This window comes from Branchiostoma floridae, chromosome 14, assembly GCF_000003815.2.
Source record: "Branchiostoma floridae strain S238N-H82 chromosome 14, Bfl_VNyyK, whole genome shotgun sequence".
In the NCBI taxonomy this organism is placed as follows: Eukaryota; Metazoa; Chordata; class Leptocardii; order Amphioxiformes; family Branchiostomatidae; genus Branchiostoma; species Branchiostoma floridae.
In genome coordinates this window covers 12,508,556-12,528,606 of record NC_049992.1, presented here as the reverse complement: position 1 = coordinate 12,528,606, position 20,051 = coordinate 12,508,556, and the positions used below count along the sequence as shown (strand labels likewise).

The window sequence follows — 20,051 nt, the reverse complement described above, 5'->3', positions numbered from 1 at the left end:
AGATATTTTGTAGTTTTTCTATAACAATATTCGGAACCTAAATATGAATGCAGTAAATTGACAATCTGAGCGAATTGTCCGTTGTTCAAGTATGTTTATACACATTTTTGTACACTTTTTCAAGGAACTGGATTTTTTTACAATGCAAAGGAACAAATTTGATAAGTTACTATACAGCCTCAATAGATTGTTAGATTTCAAATAAGAAGTTTTGATGGCCATTCAAAATCCAAGGTTTTCTAGGATTTTTTTCCAACAATATTAAAAGAAATATATATTTGTCAGGAAGTTATTTTTATGGGAAAAAGGGACATTTTTGTCTAACACAAGACTAACAAATATGTATATATGTATTAAGAGGAATTAACTTTTTGTTGTAATACTATGTAACTAAAGATCTATATATATATGTTGTACTAACAATACATTGTTGTAATGTTTTCAGTAAACCAGAACTATATGATTGTTAAATGTGGAAATTGTTATTATTCATTTTGATTTTCCAGATCTGTATATTTTTGCACCTGTGGAATTTTCTATTTATATACTTTTCTACTTGTCAATATATTGTACAGACAAAATGCAGTATTTATACAAACCTCTCCATGTCAGTATTTATTTCTATACCCAGAATTGTTATTGAGTTTCTTGCTTATGAGTGAAAATGTTTTTAACCTGTTGAAAGGGACCTGGGTTATCACCTGGTAAATAAAGATTTTATAACCCAAGATACAAATGGTTGTTTGTGTTGGTCTTGTATGCAGATGGATGGATATTGGATGGATCAAAAGTGATGGAAGGATGGATGACTAGAGGGATATAGTTGGATAGATAGGTGGCATGACAAATATCATCACAATCCATCCATAGCCTGATTATACTGGCAAAGTATGCACAAACACACCAAAAACACTACCACCATTCACATACATTCAGGTTGAAGGCCATGTGATTTTTGGGATGGATGACATTGGCACCCATTGAGTTTTGCTGGCTGTTAAACGGGGAAAAATGCAATTAAAAGGAATACTGATTGTTGTCACACTATCTTCTTAACTGGCAAATAGAAAATGTTTTGTGGACAACTATGGCAATTGTCACCCAGCAGCTCACACCACAAATGTTCAATGTGTGTTGACTGAGCAGTTTGATTTCCATGTAACTTTATACATCTCAGCAACAAAGGCCAGCTAGGAACAAGTGGGAAGTACAAGATACATGGAAACCTATCGTAACAGTGTTCCAAGTTCTAACAAACAAGTCATGTATCTTAGGATATTGATGACAAATCCATTCATACAGTAATGTTTTGAGAACAATGACAGAAAGCGAACAAACTTAAGATAAAGTTTTGTATTTCGAATCTTCTCAAATGGTCCTGACCATCATTCTTATACCATTTAGGAATCATGTTAGCTTGCACAGTGTGTGACTGCACATCTTGACATTCAGAGACATCAAATGAACTTGAAAAACAGTCACAGATGATTACACAAATAAAACAATACCTTTAAATATGAAATCTTGAGATACAGATGTGATTTCTATGTACTAAATGTACACTTGCCAGAAATGCTCTTAATCAATGATTGTAGTAAGTGTGGATTATCATATTCTTTACAATAATTATTCAACTATTAGGGCATCTTTAATTGAACTGCTCTTAATGTTACTTAAAGTGGTGGATCATGGAATTTGGGCAAGCAAAAGGCCACCAACATTTTTATTTCCCAGATTCTTGGGCAGTATAATTTAACAATGGAGAAAGAAGTCAAAATGACAATATTGCCAGAAGGGAAACCTGAATCTAAATACACTAATTTCCTAGAGTTTCAGACAGTATATTTTCATATTCCAGTTAAGCTTTGTTATATTCTAAATACATGTACAGGAATCAATGTATTGGTGTAGCCTAGGTACATTTTCTCAATAAACAAGTACAAGACTTTCGAAGTAAATTACAATAAATCATACGGCTGGCTTCAGCAGTCTGTTACATTATACTTGTTTGGCACCATGAGAAAATCAAACTCATCAAGAACAACTATCCCTATACGGTTGAAATTGAGTTCATAAAAAAACAATATAGACAGTATGATGTTGAATTTTAAACTTTATATCCTTACACAAAATAAAGCGCTTACCAACAAGCTTTCAATCAGTCCTCTGATCCTTATCAAGTTGCAAGATCCTTTTTGTGTACGGATGTACAGTTTAAACTTGTAACATAATGTTGACTACTGTCACAGATGAACTTACATTTGAGAATATATCCAGCACTCTAGAACTAGCTCTACACTGTTCAGGGCTCGAAATTCCTTTTTGGGATTAGGTGCACTGGTGCACCCAGCTTAAAAAATTGGGTGCCCAAACATTTTTGGGTGGACCACTTAAATTTAAGTAATAACCTAATAGCAAAACTTAGTTACAAGCTATCAAATTCTTAAACAAGTACCATGGCAGACATTTTTATTATCTTTCTAACACTAAGATGTCAAGAATATGTTGTATACTAGTATACTTTGATATCTTTACATACATAAACCTAAGAAAATATTTGGTTGCACCCTGTGCACCAACAGAAAATAATTGGGTGCACAGCTCTAATTTTGGGTGCACAAACACCCAGTATTTCGAGCCCTGCTGTTCTATGTGTAATAGAATAATTTCTTAATTAAAGGTGGGCTCCAAATCAACCTACCTGTGTATGGATATCATTTTTGAAAGTACTTGTACAAGTTGTAGCTGAATTCCATATCATCTCATGAAAACAATTTGAGCGCCAGGCAGTTACAAGACATTTCAAATCAAATTGGTGGGAGTTCGATTTGATGCATCAGATGACATTCAATACAAAAGGGCGAAAGGGAAGAAAATCTCTACAGCTAGTAGTAGTACATCATAGAATTGAATAACCCCCCAAAAAATTGAATTTTTTAAATATTGGCAAACAGAATTGTTCTGATACAGAGAAACATTTCTTCTAAGTTACATGGAAAGAAAGAGGGGATCTTTTTTGCAAACTGTATTGTTAAACATAATAAAATGGTTGAGACCAATTGTACCTTCTTATAAGCATTCTTAGCTACTTTGTACATGAATGCCATTTGAATCCCAGTGCAACATATAGAGGCTAATATGTTTCTTACCTTTTCAAAGATAGGACTTACATACTGAGGTTAGCTGTATTAGTACTTGTCATTACTTTTCATTTTCCAGTACCACAGAGTAGGCTGTTAGTAACTGACACAGAAACATTCTACATCAAAACTAATGCTAATGATTGTAGATACAACAAGTAAACTATAAGGAGGATAATTGTAAAATTCAAGTGGATAACTGCCTTTCATTCTTGAATTGGCAAAAAAAACCTTGAAGGAATATGTTAGGATGCAGTTCTTAAGATGAAAATGATGACACCTGACACCTTTAACGTCTTCTTAAGAAAGCCTTTGAAAACTACATTTAATCTACATTTTTATGCATTTCTGTGTAATGAAATATCCCAATACCCAATTTCAACAAGTCAAAGCCTTTACATTTCTTACTCCACAATTTTCGTCCATACAGAATATATCTTCAGCCTTGAAAAATAACTTTTCTGTGTAAAATCCTGTTACCCTGTCATTTAGAGATATCATTCCCCCATTCCTGAAACAACACATGAATCTCTATCACCATGGTGATTTCAACTGCAATAAATGTTGGAGCCAGAGGTAAAATGAACAGTAGATTCTCCTTAACAATCACTTGTGATTTTCCTTGACCTTTTTTGCCTTTCCGAAGTAGCTGTCCCCGGCCAACCCGCTGAAAACGAGAAGCACTCCTAACCACTGGCGCGGGAGTAACGGGTTCTGGAAGATGATCACGGAAGCGAGGATCGTGAAGAACTTCCGCGTGGTCGTGATGATCGAACACGTCAGCGGGCCAAAGTTTGTCACCGTCACAAAGATGAAGAGCTAGGGGAAGTGGATGAAAAACAGGTATAACCAAGACAAAAGATATAATTGAAGTTATACTGCAGTGCCAAAGATACCTGCAAGGAGGCCCAAACTTGACCTTAACGTTCACCTTTCCAATATCTATCCACATACAAAATATCATTACAAGCCATCCATCTGTTCTTAAATTATACTAATCACAATTATTCCGGAAACACAGACACCAAGATTCCTACTTACCTGTCCCAGTGCACTGGTGATGGAGAAGAGAAACATGTTCCCCAGCACATATGGGTACTTCTCAAGGAACTTTAGGAAAGAGAAGACTTCCCCGGTCACTCCAATGCCTACAAAAATAAAATAGAAAAAATCTTATACACAACAAAATAGACTTGGAACAACCAATACTAGTATGAAAAACTATCCTATAATTAGTCCACAAAAATATTAACTAGTCCTCCACATAGATATTTTGAAATTTCTGCATTATACTATGATAATTTTTTTATGTGCTAGTCATGATAATAACATTATCTTGTAGCTATACCAAAACAGACAAAACTTACAGACAGCTAAGATGCCGATGGACCAGAAGTTCATGTTGTACATCATGTAGTGAGAGTTGGTCTGGTGTTGTCCTCTCATCTTCTCCTGGGACACTCCAGTCAGACCATCCATGGTCAGGGATGCTAACTGTGAGGAGAGCAAAGGAAACAAGAAATCTGTGTCATACATTTTTGTAAATTTATTGTTTTCTTCTTTATTGAGAATTTATTGCTAATTTTGTCTACGCATTTTGCTGCCAGCAAGCAGGGACAACTTTGGACTCGGGCAAGGACAACCATCCCATCCTACCAGCCTGAGGTTACAACTTTGGACCCAGGCCAAACCAACCTTCCCATCCTGCCAGTATCCAATACACCATCCTCTGCCTCACATCCTGTCACTCTACAACAGGGCTTTAGCCAGCTCGAAATTTTTTTCCGTCAGCCAATTACAATCGTCGCGAAAACCGCGAAAATTAATTAGAAGGACTGAACTGAGACCTTGAAAAACGGGTTTTAATGAGATTATCGTATGCGAAAGGGCGCCGACACACATTGTCAACAATCATAACAATAGCAAAACAAACAGTGTGTGGCTTTTACGGCCGTGGACGGCGTCCCCAAGCCGCCTGTAGCTTCCATCAAGGATTTTTGTCCGTCAAGGTTGACGGATTGGTTTTAAAATTTTTCCGTCAGACGCAGCAAATTTCCGTCAATTGACGGAAAAACGGACGCTGGCTAGACCCCTGCTCTACAATATTCAAATAACAACAAACACACCAAGACACAATAAAGTCATCCGTCAAATGCTGCCAGTTGAGCATATACTGGCATTAGTTAGAAGAAATAAACTGGGGTGGTTTGGACACTTGCACAGGATGCCAGAAGACAAAAGCTGTAATAAGAATCTTTCATGTAAATGGACACCTGAATAAAAACAGCCAGCAGGCAGACCAAGAAAGAGATGGCTGGACCAAGTTGCTGAGTTATCCAGAGGAGCAACAGGGTTAGAAGGGAAGACACACCAAGACACACTCATAGTCATACTGCCTTGGAGTCCCTTCCACTGACCAGAAATAAATAGTGGCACCAACAATTGAAGGATGTCACTACATTGTGCATATTGGAATCACAGAAATGCATAAAGACAGACAAGCCCAAGACAGTATTTCCCTTCCTTTGGGCAAAGTAAGAAGACTGCATGACTAATCAAGGCTGCCTTCAGGGGAAAGCAAGTTACACAATGTATCAGTATACTACATAGTATAATGCTTTGCCTTTGAACTTGTTCATTACTAAGTACCATAACTTGCACACAATTACCATGTATGTTGCTCATTCTCACATATGCAACCAGTGTTTCAAGCCCTGATCACTGATGTTACCAAACTCACTGACAAATAAACATAGAATGGAATTGTCTTTAACATAAAGGGTGTCTTCGACTTACCAAAAGAATTTCTCCCCAGCCGAAGATGTGGTCGTCTGCCTTTGCCTGCACGTTGTCCTTGTAAACAAAGATGGCCACCCCTGCCACGATGAGCAGTACAAACAGGTACTTTAAGAGGGGGTATCTTTTCCTGGCCAGCAGCACGCCCAAGATCAGCACTGGGATAGGTTTACAGGACTTCCCTAATACCTACAAGTACAAAATGCAAAGGTAAAACAGATCAACATCAAATCAAGTTAGATTCTTAATACAAAGCCTAAAATATGTAATGCTTTTTCTACAGTTGATATAGACATGCAACAATCCCATGGCTTGCATTTTTAATTCAAATCCCAGTTTAGAATTAAAAATTATTTCACATGTACGTAAAATGCATATACTCATTCCTGTGTGTTGTAGTGCCTGGTTAATACTAGTGGTAAACCCTACTTACCTGTGTAGCATTGTTACTAGTGCTGGTTAACGTTGTAATGCATGATCGATAGTAACTCTTACACATGTAGGGTAGTTAACATGTTGTAGTGCTTGATTAATAGTAACCCTTACCTGTGTAGGGTAGTTAACATGTTGTAGTGCCTGGTTAATAGTAACCCTTACCTGTGTAGGGTAGTTAACATGTTGTAGTGCATGGTTAATAGTAACCCTTACCTGTGTAGGGTAGTTAACATGTTGTAGTGCCTGGTTAATAGTAACCCTTACCTGTGTAGGGTAGTTAACATGTTGTAGTGCCTGGTTAATAGTAACCCTTACCTGTGTAGGATAGTTAACATGTTGTAGTGCCTGGTTAATAGTAACCCTTACCTGTGTAGGGTAGTTAACATGTTGTAGTGCCTGGTTAATAGTAACCCTTACCTGTGTAGGGTAGTTAACATGTTGTAGTGCCTGGTTAATAGTAACCCTTACCTGTGTAGGGTAGTTAACATGTTGTAGTGCCTGGTTACTGGCCAGCATGGCTCCCATGTAGGTAGTTGAACATATTCCGTAGAGCCAGTTTGGTGTAGTGTCATTGACACCAGGAGCTGCAAAGTAACACACTGCAAACAAAAACAGCAACATAGGAATTAATAAATATATATGATAGATATACATGGATAGATGTATCTCTAAAGTCAGGCCAATATGTTCATATATATTTTTGGCCCGATATGAATTCAAAGAAAAGACTTAAGAAATGATAACAAGTGGAACCCCAAAAAATTAAAACACCTACTGAAAGATTATGGAAGTCACCTGCTAAGTCTAACAGAAGAGATAACAGCAAGGATTGGTAACTTACTCATTTTGGCAAAAGCTGCATTGACGATACATTGTAAGAACACCAGGGACATGACATAAGTGAACTTTTCTTTATCCTCGCCATATGTTCCTCTTGTTCTGAAAAAAGACAGAAAACATGACTACATGTATTACAATTTACATATAAAAAAATGTGATCAAAACATAATAGTCTCTGTTTAAACAGCTATAACACAGTAACAATCCAGTTACCCACTAGTATCTGTTACTGTATACATAACGTTAACGGGAGGGGGCCATACTTCGACACCCGTTCTAAGTGGATGCGCATGGCTTTTGTCAATGTACATTTTACAGTGAACTCATCAAAAACAAGTTAAGATCTTGTATACATCCATATAACTGTTATTGAAGCTGTACAGATATATATTTCATTTGACAGTAGCCTTCCGCACTGTACTTTGACAGCGCACGAAACTTACGGCAGGTTTTCGGCTTGCGTCCTAGCAGAACGTTCCAACACAAAAAAGGGGTCCAAACTCCGACATAGTAACAACCAGACCATCGCCGTGCATTTTTAAACAACTTATGCAAATAGAATAGCACTAAAAGTCTTCATTATAATTTTTTTGTACCAAATATGGGTCATATTTTGTATTACGCGACTTATTCAAATACGGTGTGTTAAAACGTTTACCTCTCACGGTGAGACCAACTTGCCGCAAAACGGCAGCGCATTGTTACGTTAGACTGTGATGGCATTTTCGCTTTTCGGCTTCCTTGATTGCCTTTTCATCCTGTCTTTTGGCAGCAGCAATGGCTACAGGATTTTTTAGTCGGTAGGGATCGATTTTTCTTGAATGTTTGTCGCTCGACGGACGGGTTGACTGAGTTCAACGTGTTGAGCATCGCTCGCCCGCCTTCGTGCATGATAGTAAAATGGCGGGGCCCCGACTGCGTGAACATTGTGGCATCATTTTAGCTCCGTTTATCCAACCCAGTTAAAGGCAGAACAGAACACAGGTATTATTTTTCGGAAGGCTAATAAACATCATTTCTATGTGTGGTGGTATTTTTTCACATGTCGTATTTTGCGAAGAATAATTCAAGAGTTTCCCGGTCCATGGTCTCGATACGTTCGCTCGTCAACTTGCACGGAAGGCGTCAAACTTGAGCAAGTTTTTCAATCGTTATCTGTGGGACTTGCTAACTTCGACACATACCCCGTCTTTGTAGTTATTTACAACAAGGTTTAGTCTACAGCTAGTGTACTTCTCATGTGCAGGCATCTATGCATTTCTCCGCAACAATGATTTTTAAAACCTGTCGAAATTTGGACCCCTGTCGAAGTATGGCCCCCTCCCGTTACCGTAATACTTTGTTGATAAAACTGTTTTCTAATCATTGATTTCTCTGTGGAAAATTTATGATAATGCATGTGCTCATATCAAGTCATTCCCAATTCCAGTAATGTTCCACTTGCACATAGCTTGAGTACCATCCTCTGTAGTGACTGCTGGCTCAATCCGTTTGCGCAAGCTAACGGCAGTCACTACGGAGGATGGTACTCAGGCTAATTGCACATGTATGCACTGGCAGGGTTTCAATAATCCCCAAATGTATTTTTTCTGTTAAATCACTGTGGGAAGTTTTCAACCGTCGTCTGCCTTAAAGTTAAACACCTCAAAGAACCTCAAACGGCTCTAATATGCAGTGTACATTGGACATCAACCTTCTATGGCAAACTCCAAATAATTGGTAAATAGTTAGGACTTGCTGCAGGGTTTTTTTTCCATGAATATATCCAGAGCACCACACGTCGTTGTCTTATGTACATCGCATATTAGAGTCATTTGAGATTGTTTGAGGTGTTTCGGCAGACCCGCCATATTTCATCTTCTTGTAAGTTAGTAAGATTACAGATTCCTGCATGTTACATGATCACCATAAACACAACTTGCAGAAAATACAAACGCTATCATCTTCCCACACCCACAGCAATATTAATCATAAAGAAAAGCAAAGAGGCTGATGTTTGAATATTCGTTAAAAAAATATGTCACGTTACAACCTTGGTTTGCAACGTTTGTAATACATCAAGGATCTTTTATCCTTGGTTACATGTCCTGGTTCTTAGTCCAAAAACATTCATGTGTATGCGTGTGTGTGAAGCTAACTTTATACTTGAAATTTATGGCATCCCTCCTGTCCACCATCGTACAAGAATATTGCACGTTTACGGATATATGCCCCCCTCCCCCTTTCTAGCCGACACATATACACAGAAATAGTGTGCACCATTTCCGACGCTTTCTTTACCAAATGAAATCTACTTCCGTGTGCCTATCGTACTCACATCTTCTCCTGCACGATCCCGTAGTAGAAATAACACACGAAGATGCCGAAGAAGCAGGTAAGGAGCCTGGTTCTCTCGCTCAGGCGGTTCCAGAGACCCTCCATGCCGCCCGCTGCCGGTACTGATGACGTGCCTGATTGTGATTGACCCCCGGTTTCCACGTCTTCCTTTTTGAGTCCAACCGGCGGTTGCGGGTTCGAAGCCGGTAACGTCATAGCCTCCAGGGGATTGTCTTCCCGTTTCCCGGTACTAGTGCTGCTGGGAGCTGAATTCATTTGCGCAGCTGTCGCCTTGTATAAATTAAAAAGCAAGTGCGTTATGATCTGGACGATCTCACTAAAAAAATAGGGTGTTGTTGTCATACATGTGGCGGTAAGAAAAATCCAAAGGCATACAAATGCATAGTTTGGGACACCATAGTCACAGAAAAATACTAATTATAACAAGGCAAACTATAAAATTATGATTATATATGCATTAAGCTTGAGTTTATGTCAGCCAGGTTGTCCTATGGACCCTATACCTAAATGTACTCTTCCAACATAACAAGTGCCCTGAGACCATACTTTTACAGAGCGCCACGACAGGCACTGTGATTGGATGAAAGCTTATGACACGATATTTGTTGGGTGGCCACGTAGTTCCCCGGTTTCGAAGCAGTTGTAGGACAAGATTTCATCCTCTTTTAGTAGAATCCTTATCGACTGGTATTACTACTGGTAATTGTCGAGAAATACCCAGACAAGGCAATGCAGCACCTGAGAACAGGTGCAATGATAGCTAGTCGATAAGCATTTTGAGTTAATCAATAAAACAACTTAAAGCTGTTCATCTGGTTATGGTCATAAATGTTATTGTCTCTATCCATGACTCTTGACATTACTTAATCAAATGTAATGCATTGTCATTGATCAGATCGACAATACACACAAATAAAAGCCTTGCTTGATCCAACGCCTTTTACTTAGGATTACTTGCGGTAGAGCCCAAACGGTGAAAAAGTTTGTAGCTAGCTAGCTGGTAATGTAGGCTACGCTAATTGACAGGGCATGATGATATAGCCGCTAGCGCCTGTCACGTAACATCCGTTCTCCTTCAGCTGTCTGCCCAAAAATCCTTCACAATTACTATAACTATAAGCCCCTATAAACGATGCGGTAGAGCCCAAACGGGCTAATGACTGACAGAGACGTATGGGCTGCCATCACAACTCGAGGCCAGAAGGACTCGCCTTAAGCAAGCAATAAACGCACTTTGAAATCCCTGGCCGGCAATGCCTGATAAGCCGAGGGTTTGCAAACTGTCCAAACACTAGTAGACAGTACGTGTACACGTACACTGGTTACTAGTAGTCAAGATTTAAGTCGTGGCAATGATTTTATAACTGCAGAGGAAAACAAATCTCCAAGACCCTCCCCCAATCTATATGCATGCACAGTTTACACTCTTAATTTGACAACTTTAAGCGATATTTGTGCAAAGAATACAAAAGCGAAATGTTGTAACAAGGGGAAAAGTAGCACTAACCTGGCGAAGGTTCGGAAGGACAAAGGTGCAAACAGGTCAAATAACCTTTTTTGTACTGCTTTAGTGCGAAGCTGCCAACAAGGAGGTAATACTAGTAACCTCCTAGATCAAGGTGACCCCCCAACACAAGGTCATTTACCCTTGGCACCACTTGGCGTAACGTTATATGGCCTTATATACCAGGTCTGCGCAGGCCACTATTTTTTTTTTACACTTGTTGAAACTTCGGACTTTGACCCAGCTGGTTCTCTTTTATTTGGTTGGTAACTGAACTACTAGTACTACTACTACTGAAACTGAACTATACAGCTCTTATTGCGTGTGAGGCAAACTATTCTGTGTGCTGTTTTGAGAAGGTTGTCACGGAGTTCTGTGGAAGATGAATTTGTCATTTTTCAGCCCTTGGTGAATTCATCACCACACCACCACACCACACCTCTATGCAATGGTTTATCCCGGTGTATTGTTAACTTTGTGCTAATAATACCGTTAAGTCTTTTCTTCGTCGCCGGCACTTTTTCAGACAAGAGTTCGAAGACCTCATACCTCCGTGAGCTATTTAGATGATTTCCTGTTTCATTGAGTAAGAGGCTCTAGTTACAGTGGTTAGCATATTCTATTGTCTTCTCTGCCCAAATCACATCTATAATTTATGTAACGTGTGTGAAAGTTCTATCCTTTGAGTAAAATAAACTTTTAACATTTTAGCATTGATTTTGCAAATGACTGCCTATTTTACATAATCTATGCATTGAAGTCACATCAATGGCATTCATCATGTTACTTAAGTATTTACAAAGGAATTATGGCAATGTGCAAGTGAGGCCCAAATTTACATTATTGGTACCCATTCTTTATCCCAACTGCTCTAATTTGCATATTACGTATGTAAGTGTCCTACAATGGAAAATACCAAATTTTTGGAATGTCCTTTTCAAATATGAGAATGAATACCTGATTTGCATAATGTGCATTCCATTTTGTACATCTCTGTCAAAGCTACCTGCATGCCCAAGATAATGGCTCTTCAATTTCTAATCATAGAAACCTTTTACAATAATGCTCCTGTACTTCCAATATTGACTGACAGGATATATTTTATGACAATCACTCTAATATTCATATGCCTGAGAAAAATGCAGTCATCTGCACAAATGAGGAGATGTTTCAAATTCCAACCAATCAATCTTATAAATGTCATGACATACAAACAGTATAACTTGGTAAGGTAACAATTAATGAGAATCAATGCAAACAAAAACTTTCACAATCAATTACAGATACAAAAATCCATGTTAAGATTTTCCTAAAGAACTGACTTATTTTGGATAAATCTGTATCTATATTGCCAATATGAACTACATGACTGATTGCATATACACATTTTTGCTATAAAAGACATGAGTGAGTACATGTACATATCTAGCAATGGCTGTTAAATGTGCTCAACAAAGCGGGTGTTGAATTAAAATCATTTAACGTCAACTAATGTGTACAGACTCCTTGTTATATCAGTCAGTTACATTTAGATATTTTCACCTTGTGCATTTAACGGTAGTGCAGCTATACCATAAGCATATATGGTAAGCATATAATACACTACAGTTTTTCAACTCCGCTCCCTGTAGGGAACAGGAGCGCCGCCATGTTTGGAAACTCGGGGGAAACCTCTGTCTTGTGCTTTTTATGTACTTTCCTCATATGAGAGAGAAGATTACATCGATGAGCCGTTCTATGCCCACAGTCAGGACATACGTGTGGTTTTTCACCGGTGTGCTTAACCATGTGGGACTTCAGGCTACTCGTTTTGGCTGTCCGGTAGTCACATTGATCACATTTCAATGGTTTCTCCTCGATGTCCTTTTTGTGTATTTTCCTCATATGAGAAAGAAGGTTACTACGATGAGCTGTTTTGTGTCCACAGTCAGGACATATGTGTGATTTTTCACCAGTGTGCTGAACCATGTGGGACTTCAAGCTACTCTTTTGGGCTGCCCGGTAGTCACAGAGATCACACTTGAATGGTTTCTCCCCCGTGTGCCTTTGCATGTGCGACAAAAGGCTAGGCTTGTACACTGTCCTAAAGTCGCACATCGTGCACATGTATGGTTTCTCACCGGTGTGCTTAGACATGTGCTGTTGGAGCTTCTTCTTTGCCACTGAGCTGTAGTCACACAGGTCACATTTGAATGGTCTTTCTCCGGTGTGAGTTTTCTTGTGTGTGGCAAGATTGGATCGATCTACAGTCCGATACCCGCAGTACTCGCACATGTGGGGCTTTTCCCCAGTGTGGTAGCGTGCTACATGTATTGCCAAGTGTGTCTTGTGTGCCGTTGCATACTCACATTTGTCACACTTATGTGGCTTCTTTAATTCCGGCTTAATGTCCAAGTGTCTATTCATGTGAGCATTAAGGTTAGGCTTGGTGTAAAACCTTAAGCCGCACACATCGCACATGTGTGGCTTCTCCCCACTGTGTCTCATCTTGTGCTCCTTTAAAGAATTTCTTTGTGTTGTGGAGAAGTCACACTGGTCACACTTAAAGGGCTTCTCTCCTGTATGAATCCTGGAATGTATTACCATGGCATTCCTCTTTCCTACCTTGTACCCACACACCTTGCAAACAAATGGGTACTTCCCATTATGCCTGAACATGTGCTGTCTAAGATCAGCCCTGTGTGCTGTGGAATAGTCACACTCCTTACACTTGAACATGTGGCCTGTGTTTTGTTTCTCCCCACTATGTCTCATCTTGTGCACCTTCAATGTGCTGCTTTGTGCTGTGGAAAAGTCACACTGGTCACACTTAAAGGGCTTTTCTCCAGTATGAATCCTGGAGTGTTGTACCATTTCCTTCTGCCTTGCAGCCTTGTACCCACACACCTTACACTCAAAAGGGTACTTCCCATTATGCTTGTACATGTGTTGCCTGAGATCAGACTTGTATGCTGTAGAATAACTGCAGTCCTTGCACTTGTGTGGCTTCCCGCCAGATGTTTCACTTTTTTTTCCATGGGCTTTCGGCTTTTCGTTGCTGTCTGTCACAAAGTCATGCTCCTTACATGCCAGAGTCTCGTCAGGGACGTTTTGGACACCATCTTCATCTTCGTCAAGATGACCCTGTTCTGTAGCATCCACTTCTGCCTGCTTAGGAATATAGTCTTCGTCAGAATCAGTGACATCATCACCGAGTTCGTCTGCACTTGCAGAGTCTGACATGTCAGGAAAACTATCCTTGCTTGTAGAGGCACAATCCTTGGGAGTTTCAACTACTGTATCCTCCAACTTCTCCTTTTCTGGAGTGCTAGCATTCACACCTTCACAGCTTTCTGACATCAGAGACTGTTCTGGGGAATCTTCTGCTTCTGCCCCATCACTTGAGTTGTCAACGTCTGTAGGTTCGGGAGCTTCTGTCACTGTAGAATCTTCCTGGGAATGTTTCATCTTAAGGTGCCTTTCCAAAGTCTTCTCTTTAACTGCAGAGTAACGGCACAGACTACACTTGTATGGCTTGCCCGGCAACTCTGTGTGGGTCGCGATGTGTTTCTCCCTGTCTTCTTTGTCAGGTGTGGTGAACGCGATGTGTTTCTCCCTGTCTTCTTTGTCAGGTGTGGTGAACGTGAGGTCTCGGCACTCTTCCTGTACGTGGTCATCACCAAGCTCATCTCCGCTTGCTGAGTGTGACGTGTCAGGATAACTATTTGTGCTTGCAGAAGGATTCTCCTCAGAATTTTCAACTATAGCATTAGCATTTTCCAAAGTTTCCTTTTCTGGTGTGTCATCATTCACACCTTCACAGCTTTCTGATACCAGTGTATGTTCTGCTGAATTGTCTGTTTCTGCCTCGTCACTTGAGTCGTCACAAACCATAGCCTCAGAAGCTTCTGAATCTGTAGAATCTTCCTGGGCGTGTTTCATCTTAAGATGCCTTTCCAAAGTCTTCTTCATAACTGCAGAGAAAGGGCACAGTTCACAATTGTATCGCTCTTTGTGGGTCCCAATGTGTTTCTCCATGTCTTTTATGTCAGATGTTGTGAATGCACAGTCTCGGCACTTGAAGGGGCCCTCCTGTACGTGTTTTAGCATGTGCCTGTCCATCGTCTTTTTCTTGACTGAAGAAAACGTGCACTGATCACATTTATATGTCTTCTTGACAACATGGGTCTTTGCATGTGCTATCAGCTTGCCTCTGTGATTAGTGCTGAAGCCACATTCTTTACAAATAAACTGTTTCTCGCCAGACCCACTCTTATTGTTCTCCTCCACTCTGTTGGCATACCATGATTTATAAGGTCTGCGCCTGTGCGGCTGCTTTATCACGGGACTTTTATCTGGATGCGTCTTGATGTGCTGGGCTAGGTCCGACTCTGTAATAAACATGAGGCTACACAGATCGCAAATAAAGATTTGGTTTCCTCCGTACAATACTGAGTACTTTGCTAAGTCAGTGTCTGAATCTGCATCTGTTTTGCCTTGCTCAGATTGACTTGGTGGCTGTGCTATCTCAAAGGATGATGTACATGGATCATGGCCTTCAGAGTTTTGGCTTTCTGTTTGGTGAACCTCCTCATCTTCACTGCTGACTTGGTCTGTGGGCTTTCCCTGTGTTGTGTTCTCATCAGGATTTGGCTGCTTGTCTAGCTGTGTTACTGTGCACGTTAAGTGATCTGGTGATCCCAGCTGCTCTGTTGTTGTGTTCCTGGCTGTCTCCCGAGATCCAACCACACCGTGATCTGCAGATTCAGCGATCATACGAGTCGTTGGTTCACCAGGACCAGGCGTCCCCGTTGTTGCTGCCATCATATGAGCCATGATGTTGCAGAACTGATTAGAGTTGGGTCCTATATACTCAGGGCTGGCCTGATCCGCGCAGTGACTGTCATGACTGGTCAGTGATGCATACTCTATATTGGTCCAGTGTGGTTTATTGTACTCTTCCATCTTGAACTGAAATAACAAAAAAAAAGTCACAAGTTAGTTGGGACAATATTAATAATATATGAAAACACAGGACATGAGATAAAGTTATATCCACAGAAATTTAAAAAAAAACTAGTAATAGAACAGGAGCAATGGGGGGGGGGGAATAGACATTAAGTGCATTGTGAAGACAGTGTAACAATGATCATACATAACTTGTCTGTCTGTTTTGTCTTGTCTGTGTAATGCAAACTCCACTTTCAGGGGCTGCTTGGCCACTCCCCGCAGCAATGTATGACCGGCCAATAAGAGGCGCTAGTTATTAATACAATCATAGAGCTAGACTGCTTTGACATTACTTTCATAACATTTTCCTAGCTTCCCAGTGTCACTGACAAAGGATAGTGGATGCTATCCGAAACGTCTGACCGTTTCCAAAACCATATCCAGTTGCTTGAGCAACTATTTTTTGGCGTATTTTCCTAGCTAATGTGTGCATTAAGGATAATTCTAATAGATTACTGAGAAGTGATATACTGCATAGAGTGAGAACTGATATACTGCATTTATAGTCAATTGTAACATACTGCTCCAGGACACACACAACACAGACTAGGTCCAACACGTATCATGCAAATCGACCGACATCTGGATAGCATCTATCTCGTTAAAAGGATGCGTTAAAGAATTTCATTAATCATAATCTTTTATAAAAGCTCCTTGTTTTGGGCAAACACGGACGCGAGCGGCCACATAGCAGTTTTACATATTTTGTATCAAGCCAAGGAGGTTTATGTACGAAATTCAAGGTAACGTTAGCAACGCGCCGAACACGAAACCTACATTTACTGCACGTACCCACGGTCCAAACTGAACAACGAATTTCGCTGTAATGCTGAAAAATGGCACAGGACGTCAGTAATAATTGCAGGGACAGAATATATCCTGCTCCACGGCTTTCCGAAAATGGTGGATCTGAGTCGGGGTCAGACCGAGTATACAAAGGTGAAAGGTCGGAAGTGTGTCCTGATTACCTATGCAATGTCGAATGTATAAAAGTCTATTCACTGTATACGATACGAAACAAAATACATTTCACACTCGCTGTTTATATATAGACATATGTAATGTTGTTCTCTGTATGGAAAAATATATGATAACGTTACTGCTCTCGTTATGGCTACATACGAAAATGCATAATGCTGTTCCCCGCATGTTAAAAATGACATACACTTAAAAATAATGGGCCGTTATTTACTGACCTAACGTTAATCTACAATGCTTAAAAACTTCACCAAGTTAAGACGAAAAAACAGAAAATTATAATTATAACCACACTGAAACATGTTCAAGTTTAATGCATCTCAGTAGAGATGCACGAGCAATAAAGTAATAAAGCTCATTGTCATATCATAAAATGGTACTACTACACACTCCATATGGAAGAAGTTGTTGCAGGAAACGATTTTCATAGGTGGACCAAATATCTTAGAAGAGCCATACATAAAATTCTACCTGCCCTACTATGTTTAGATACATTTTCTGCTTGCTATAAACGACACGGTTTAAAGTCGCATGATGAAGGAATTGGAACCCTGGCTATTCTCTCCTTTCTTATCTTATCTAGTTTAGATTACTAGACCCCTTACTAGAATCTCACAGTGTCCTGGGTACGAGACTTTGAAATTTCCAAGATGGTGGACAATCAAAACACGTCGACGTCGTGTACTTATTCAAGTTCTTGAGAATCGAATTTGCTGTCTGTAGCTTCATAAACATGGATAACGTTACCACTTGTAGTCAAGGAAGGCGGCGCCTGTTGTGAACTTGTACGATGGACTTATAAGATGATCTGGGGTTATTCCTTTGTTAAATTCGGGCATGTGGTACGGTTGAAACGTTTGGGTCATGGCCGTTACACCGTCACCAGAATTTTCGTCATTTGAACAAGAATCGTGTGGCAGAGGGCACGACTGGGCGGCTGGTGCTACGCACATCACCATAGGAATTACTGAGGTGGGTGTCTTCCTCTTTGAAATTTGATTATCATCAATGAAATTATTTACGTAAATAAAAAGAATTAGCATTTCAAAATAAAATAAAAAAACGTTTTAAGTCACTATTATGTACTATATGTACATTTCTGTGAAGTTTTATTGATAATCATCGAATTACATACAAGCCAAGGGGAACATCTTAAAGTGAGTGACTAACCTTATAATTCTTGATGATGTAATCCTAATTTTGTAAGATGGGGAAAACAGGGAGATATGTTGTGCTCGGTTGCAGCAATGGCAGACGGTAACCGCAAAGTTGTGTATTTGTTCAGATATCTATATACAAGTGTTATCAGTGATGAGCTCGCCATTTTTCTCAATAAAATGCATGCAACACAAGTATTTTAAATAACGAGCGATCGCGATGATGTCACTGTGGTAGGCATCAAGCAGGTGTTTGGAAAAAGGTTGATTTACACATTAAACAGTAATTTGGTCTGCTGATTTACATATGTATTTTTAATCCAATATACTGACGTCTTGGAAGAGACCAGCCATCAAATACCCAGGATATAAACAACAACGGCGATCGCTCGTATGGCGTTAATGTTATGAAAATATTCTATCTATTCCGTTTTCATTATATTATCAAGCAATTCCATTTAATTGTAGAATGGTTGTAAAATAAAAGCAGCGTGTTCACGAACGTTGAGGTGCTTGAAGTTCCAATATACTGATGTCTTGGAAGTTCCAATATACTGACGTCTTGGAAGAGACCAGCCATCAAATACCCAGGATATAAACAACAACGGCGATCGCTCGTATGGCGTTAATGTTATGAAAATATTCTATCTATTCCGTTTTCATTATATTATCAAGCAATTCCATTTAATTGTAGAATGGTTGTAAATAAAAGCAGCGTGTTCACGAACGTTGAGGTGCTTGAAGTTCTTCAAGTGCCCATAAAAGCAAAGGAAGGTTTGGGCTAGTAAGGAAGTAATTTTTAGTACTCAAATTGCTTTCTGCCTACTCGTAACGGGTTTTACTATGAAATTCAAGTGACAAAAGAAACGCACATTTTGTTGAAGATTCTGGAAGTTCTATCGTATGGGCCCAGTTTGCGGTTACCGAAGGGTTCGCTTAGTGGTTTCGCCAAGGGGATACTTCATTCGCTTTCGAGCCTTGCAGAAAAGTAAGGAAGTAATTTTTAGTACTCAAATTGCTTTCTGTCTACTCGTTATGGATTTCACTATGAAATTCAAGTGACAAAAGAAACGCACATTTTGTTGAAGATTCCGGGAGTTCCATCGTATGGGGTCACATTTCGATTACTGAGGGTTCGCTTAGCGGTTTCGCCAAGGGGAAACTTCATTCGCTTTCGAGCCTTGTAGAAAAGTAAAGAAGTAATTCTTAGTACTCAAATTGCTTTCTGTATACTCATTACGGATTTTACTATGAATTTCAAGTGACAAAAGAAACGCACATTTTTTTAAAGTTCCATCGTATGGGGTCACTTTACGGCTACTGAAGGGTTCACTTAGCGGTTTCGCCGAGGGGACACTTCATTCACTTTCGAGCCTTGTAGAAAAGTAAGGAAATAATTCTTAGTACTCAAATTGCTTTCTGCCTACTCGTTACGAGATTTACTATGAAAATCAAGTGACAAAAGAAACGAACATTTTGTTGAAGATTCTGGAACATCCATTGTATGTGGTCGCTTTTCGGTTACCGAGCGTTCGCTTAGCGGTGAGATATGACTTAAGCACTAACCGCTAGGATTAGGGTTAGGGTTAGGGTAAGGGTTAGGGTTAGGGTCAGGGTTAGGGTAGTGCTTAGAGGCAACATTGCTAAGAGTGTATTCTAGGCGGTCAAACTTGGTATCATTACAAAGGTATGTTGGTACAGATTTGTAATCTGTAAACCGTTTTGAAATCGGGTGCTTACTTGCCGAGATATGACTTAAGCACTAACCGCTAGGGTTAGGGTTAGGGTTAGGGTAGTGCTTAGAGGCAACATTGCTAAGAGTGTATTCTAGCCGGTCAAACTTGGAATCATAACAAAGGTATGTTGGTACAGTTG

General features: G+C 39.7%; 3 protein-coding genes across 4 annotated transcripts in view; 1 reads left to right on the top strand and 2 right to left on the bottom strand.

Moving 5' to 3' along the window:
- Nucleotides 1-2,624: 2,624 nt before the first annotated feature.
- Nucleotides 2,625-9,834, bottom strand: LOC118430349 (solute carrier family 35 member B1-like). Its single transcript, XM_035841187.1, has 7 exons — nucleotides 9,529-9,834; nucleotides 7,213-7,310; nucleotides 6,840-6,970; nucleotides 5,937-6,125; nucleotides 4,508-4,634; nucleotides 4,182-4,288; nucleotides 2,625-3,959 (listed from the first exon to the last, which is right to left on the bottom strand). The coding sequence occupies exons 1-7, from the start codon at nucleotides 9,801-9,803 to the stop codon at nucleotides 3,747-3,749; spliced, it is 1,140 nt and encodes a 379-aa protein (XP_035697080.1). The 5' UTR covers nucleotides 9,804-9,834; the 3' UTR covers nucleotides 2,625-3,746.
- A 1,726-nt stretch (nucleotides 9,835-11,560) lies between these two features.
- On the bottom strand, nucleotides 11,561-16,995 carry LOC118430306 (zinc finger and SCAN domain-containing protein 2-like). 2 transcript variants are annotated; one of them, XM_035841058.1, is made up of 2 exons: nucleotides 16,834-16,995; nucleotides 11,561-16,002 (listed from the first exon to the last, which is right to left on the bottom strand). In XM_035841058.1, the coding sequence occupies exon 2, from the start codon at nucleotides 15,994-15,996 to the stop codon at nucleotides 12,655-12,657; it is 3,342 nt and encodes a 1,113-aa protein (XP_035696951.1). In that variant the 5' UTR covers nucleotides 15,997-16,002; nucleotides 16,834-16,995; the 3' UTR covers nucleotides 11,561-12,654. The 2 variants fall into 2 exon arrangements, with proteins under 2 accessions (XP_035696951.1, XP_035696952.1); XM_035841059.1 differs by having other exon boundaries at nucleotides 16,819-16,989.
- A 704-nt stretch (nucleotides 16,996-17,699) lies between these two features.
- LOC118430315 (zinc finger protein 675-like) overlaps nucleotides 17,700-20,051 on the top strand; it is a 50,149-nt gene continuing 47,797 nt past the window's right edge. The window contains exon 1 of the mRNA XM_035841084.1: nucleotides 17,700-17,991. The gene's annotated coding sequence lies outside the window, so the exon portion shown is untranslated. The remainder of the gene's footprint in view (nucleotides 17,992-20,051) is intronic.

Bases quoted from the DNA above. Each gene is read 5' to 3' on its own strand.
- LOC118430349 (XM_035841187.1), bottom strand. From the start codon at position 9,803: ATGAATTCAGCTCCCAGCAGCACTAGTACCGGGAAACGGGAAGACAAT. The intron at 6,126-6,839 runs GTAAGGGTTACT...TTGTACTTGTAG, and splicing joins ATGTTAACTACCCTACACAG to GTATTAGGGAAGTCCTGTAA. The intron at 4,289-4,507 runs GTAAGTTTTGTC...TTATTTTTGTAG, and splicing joins CATCGGCATCTTAGCTGTCT to GCATTGGAGTGACCGGGGAA.
- LOC118430306 (XM_035841058.1), bottom strand. From the start codon at position 15,996: ATGGAAGAGTACAATAAACCACACTGGACCAATATAGAGTATGCATCA.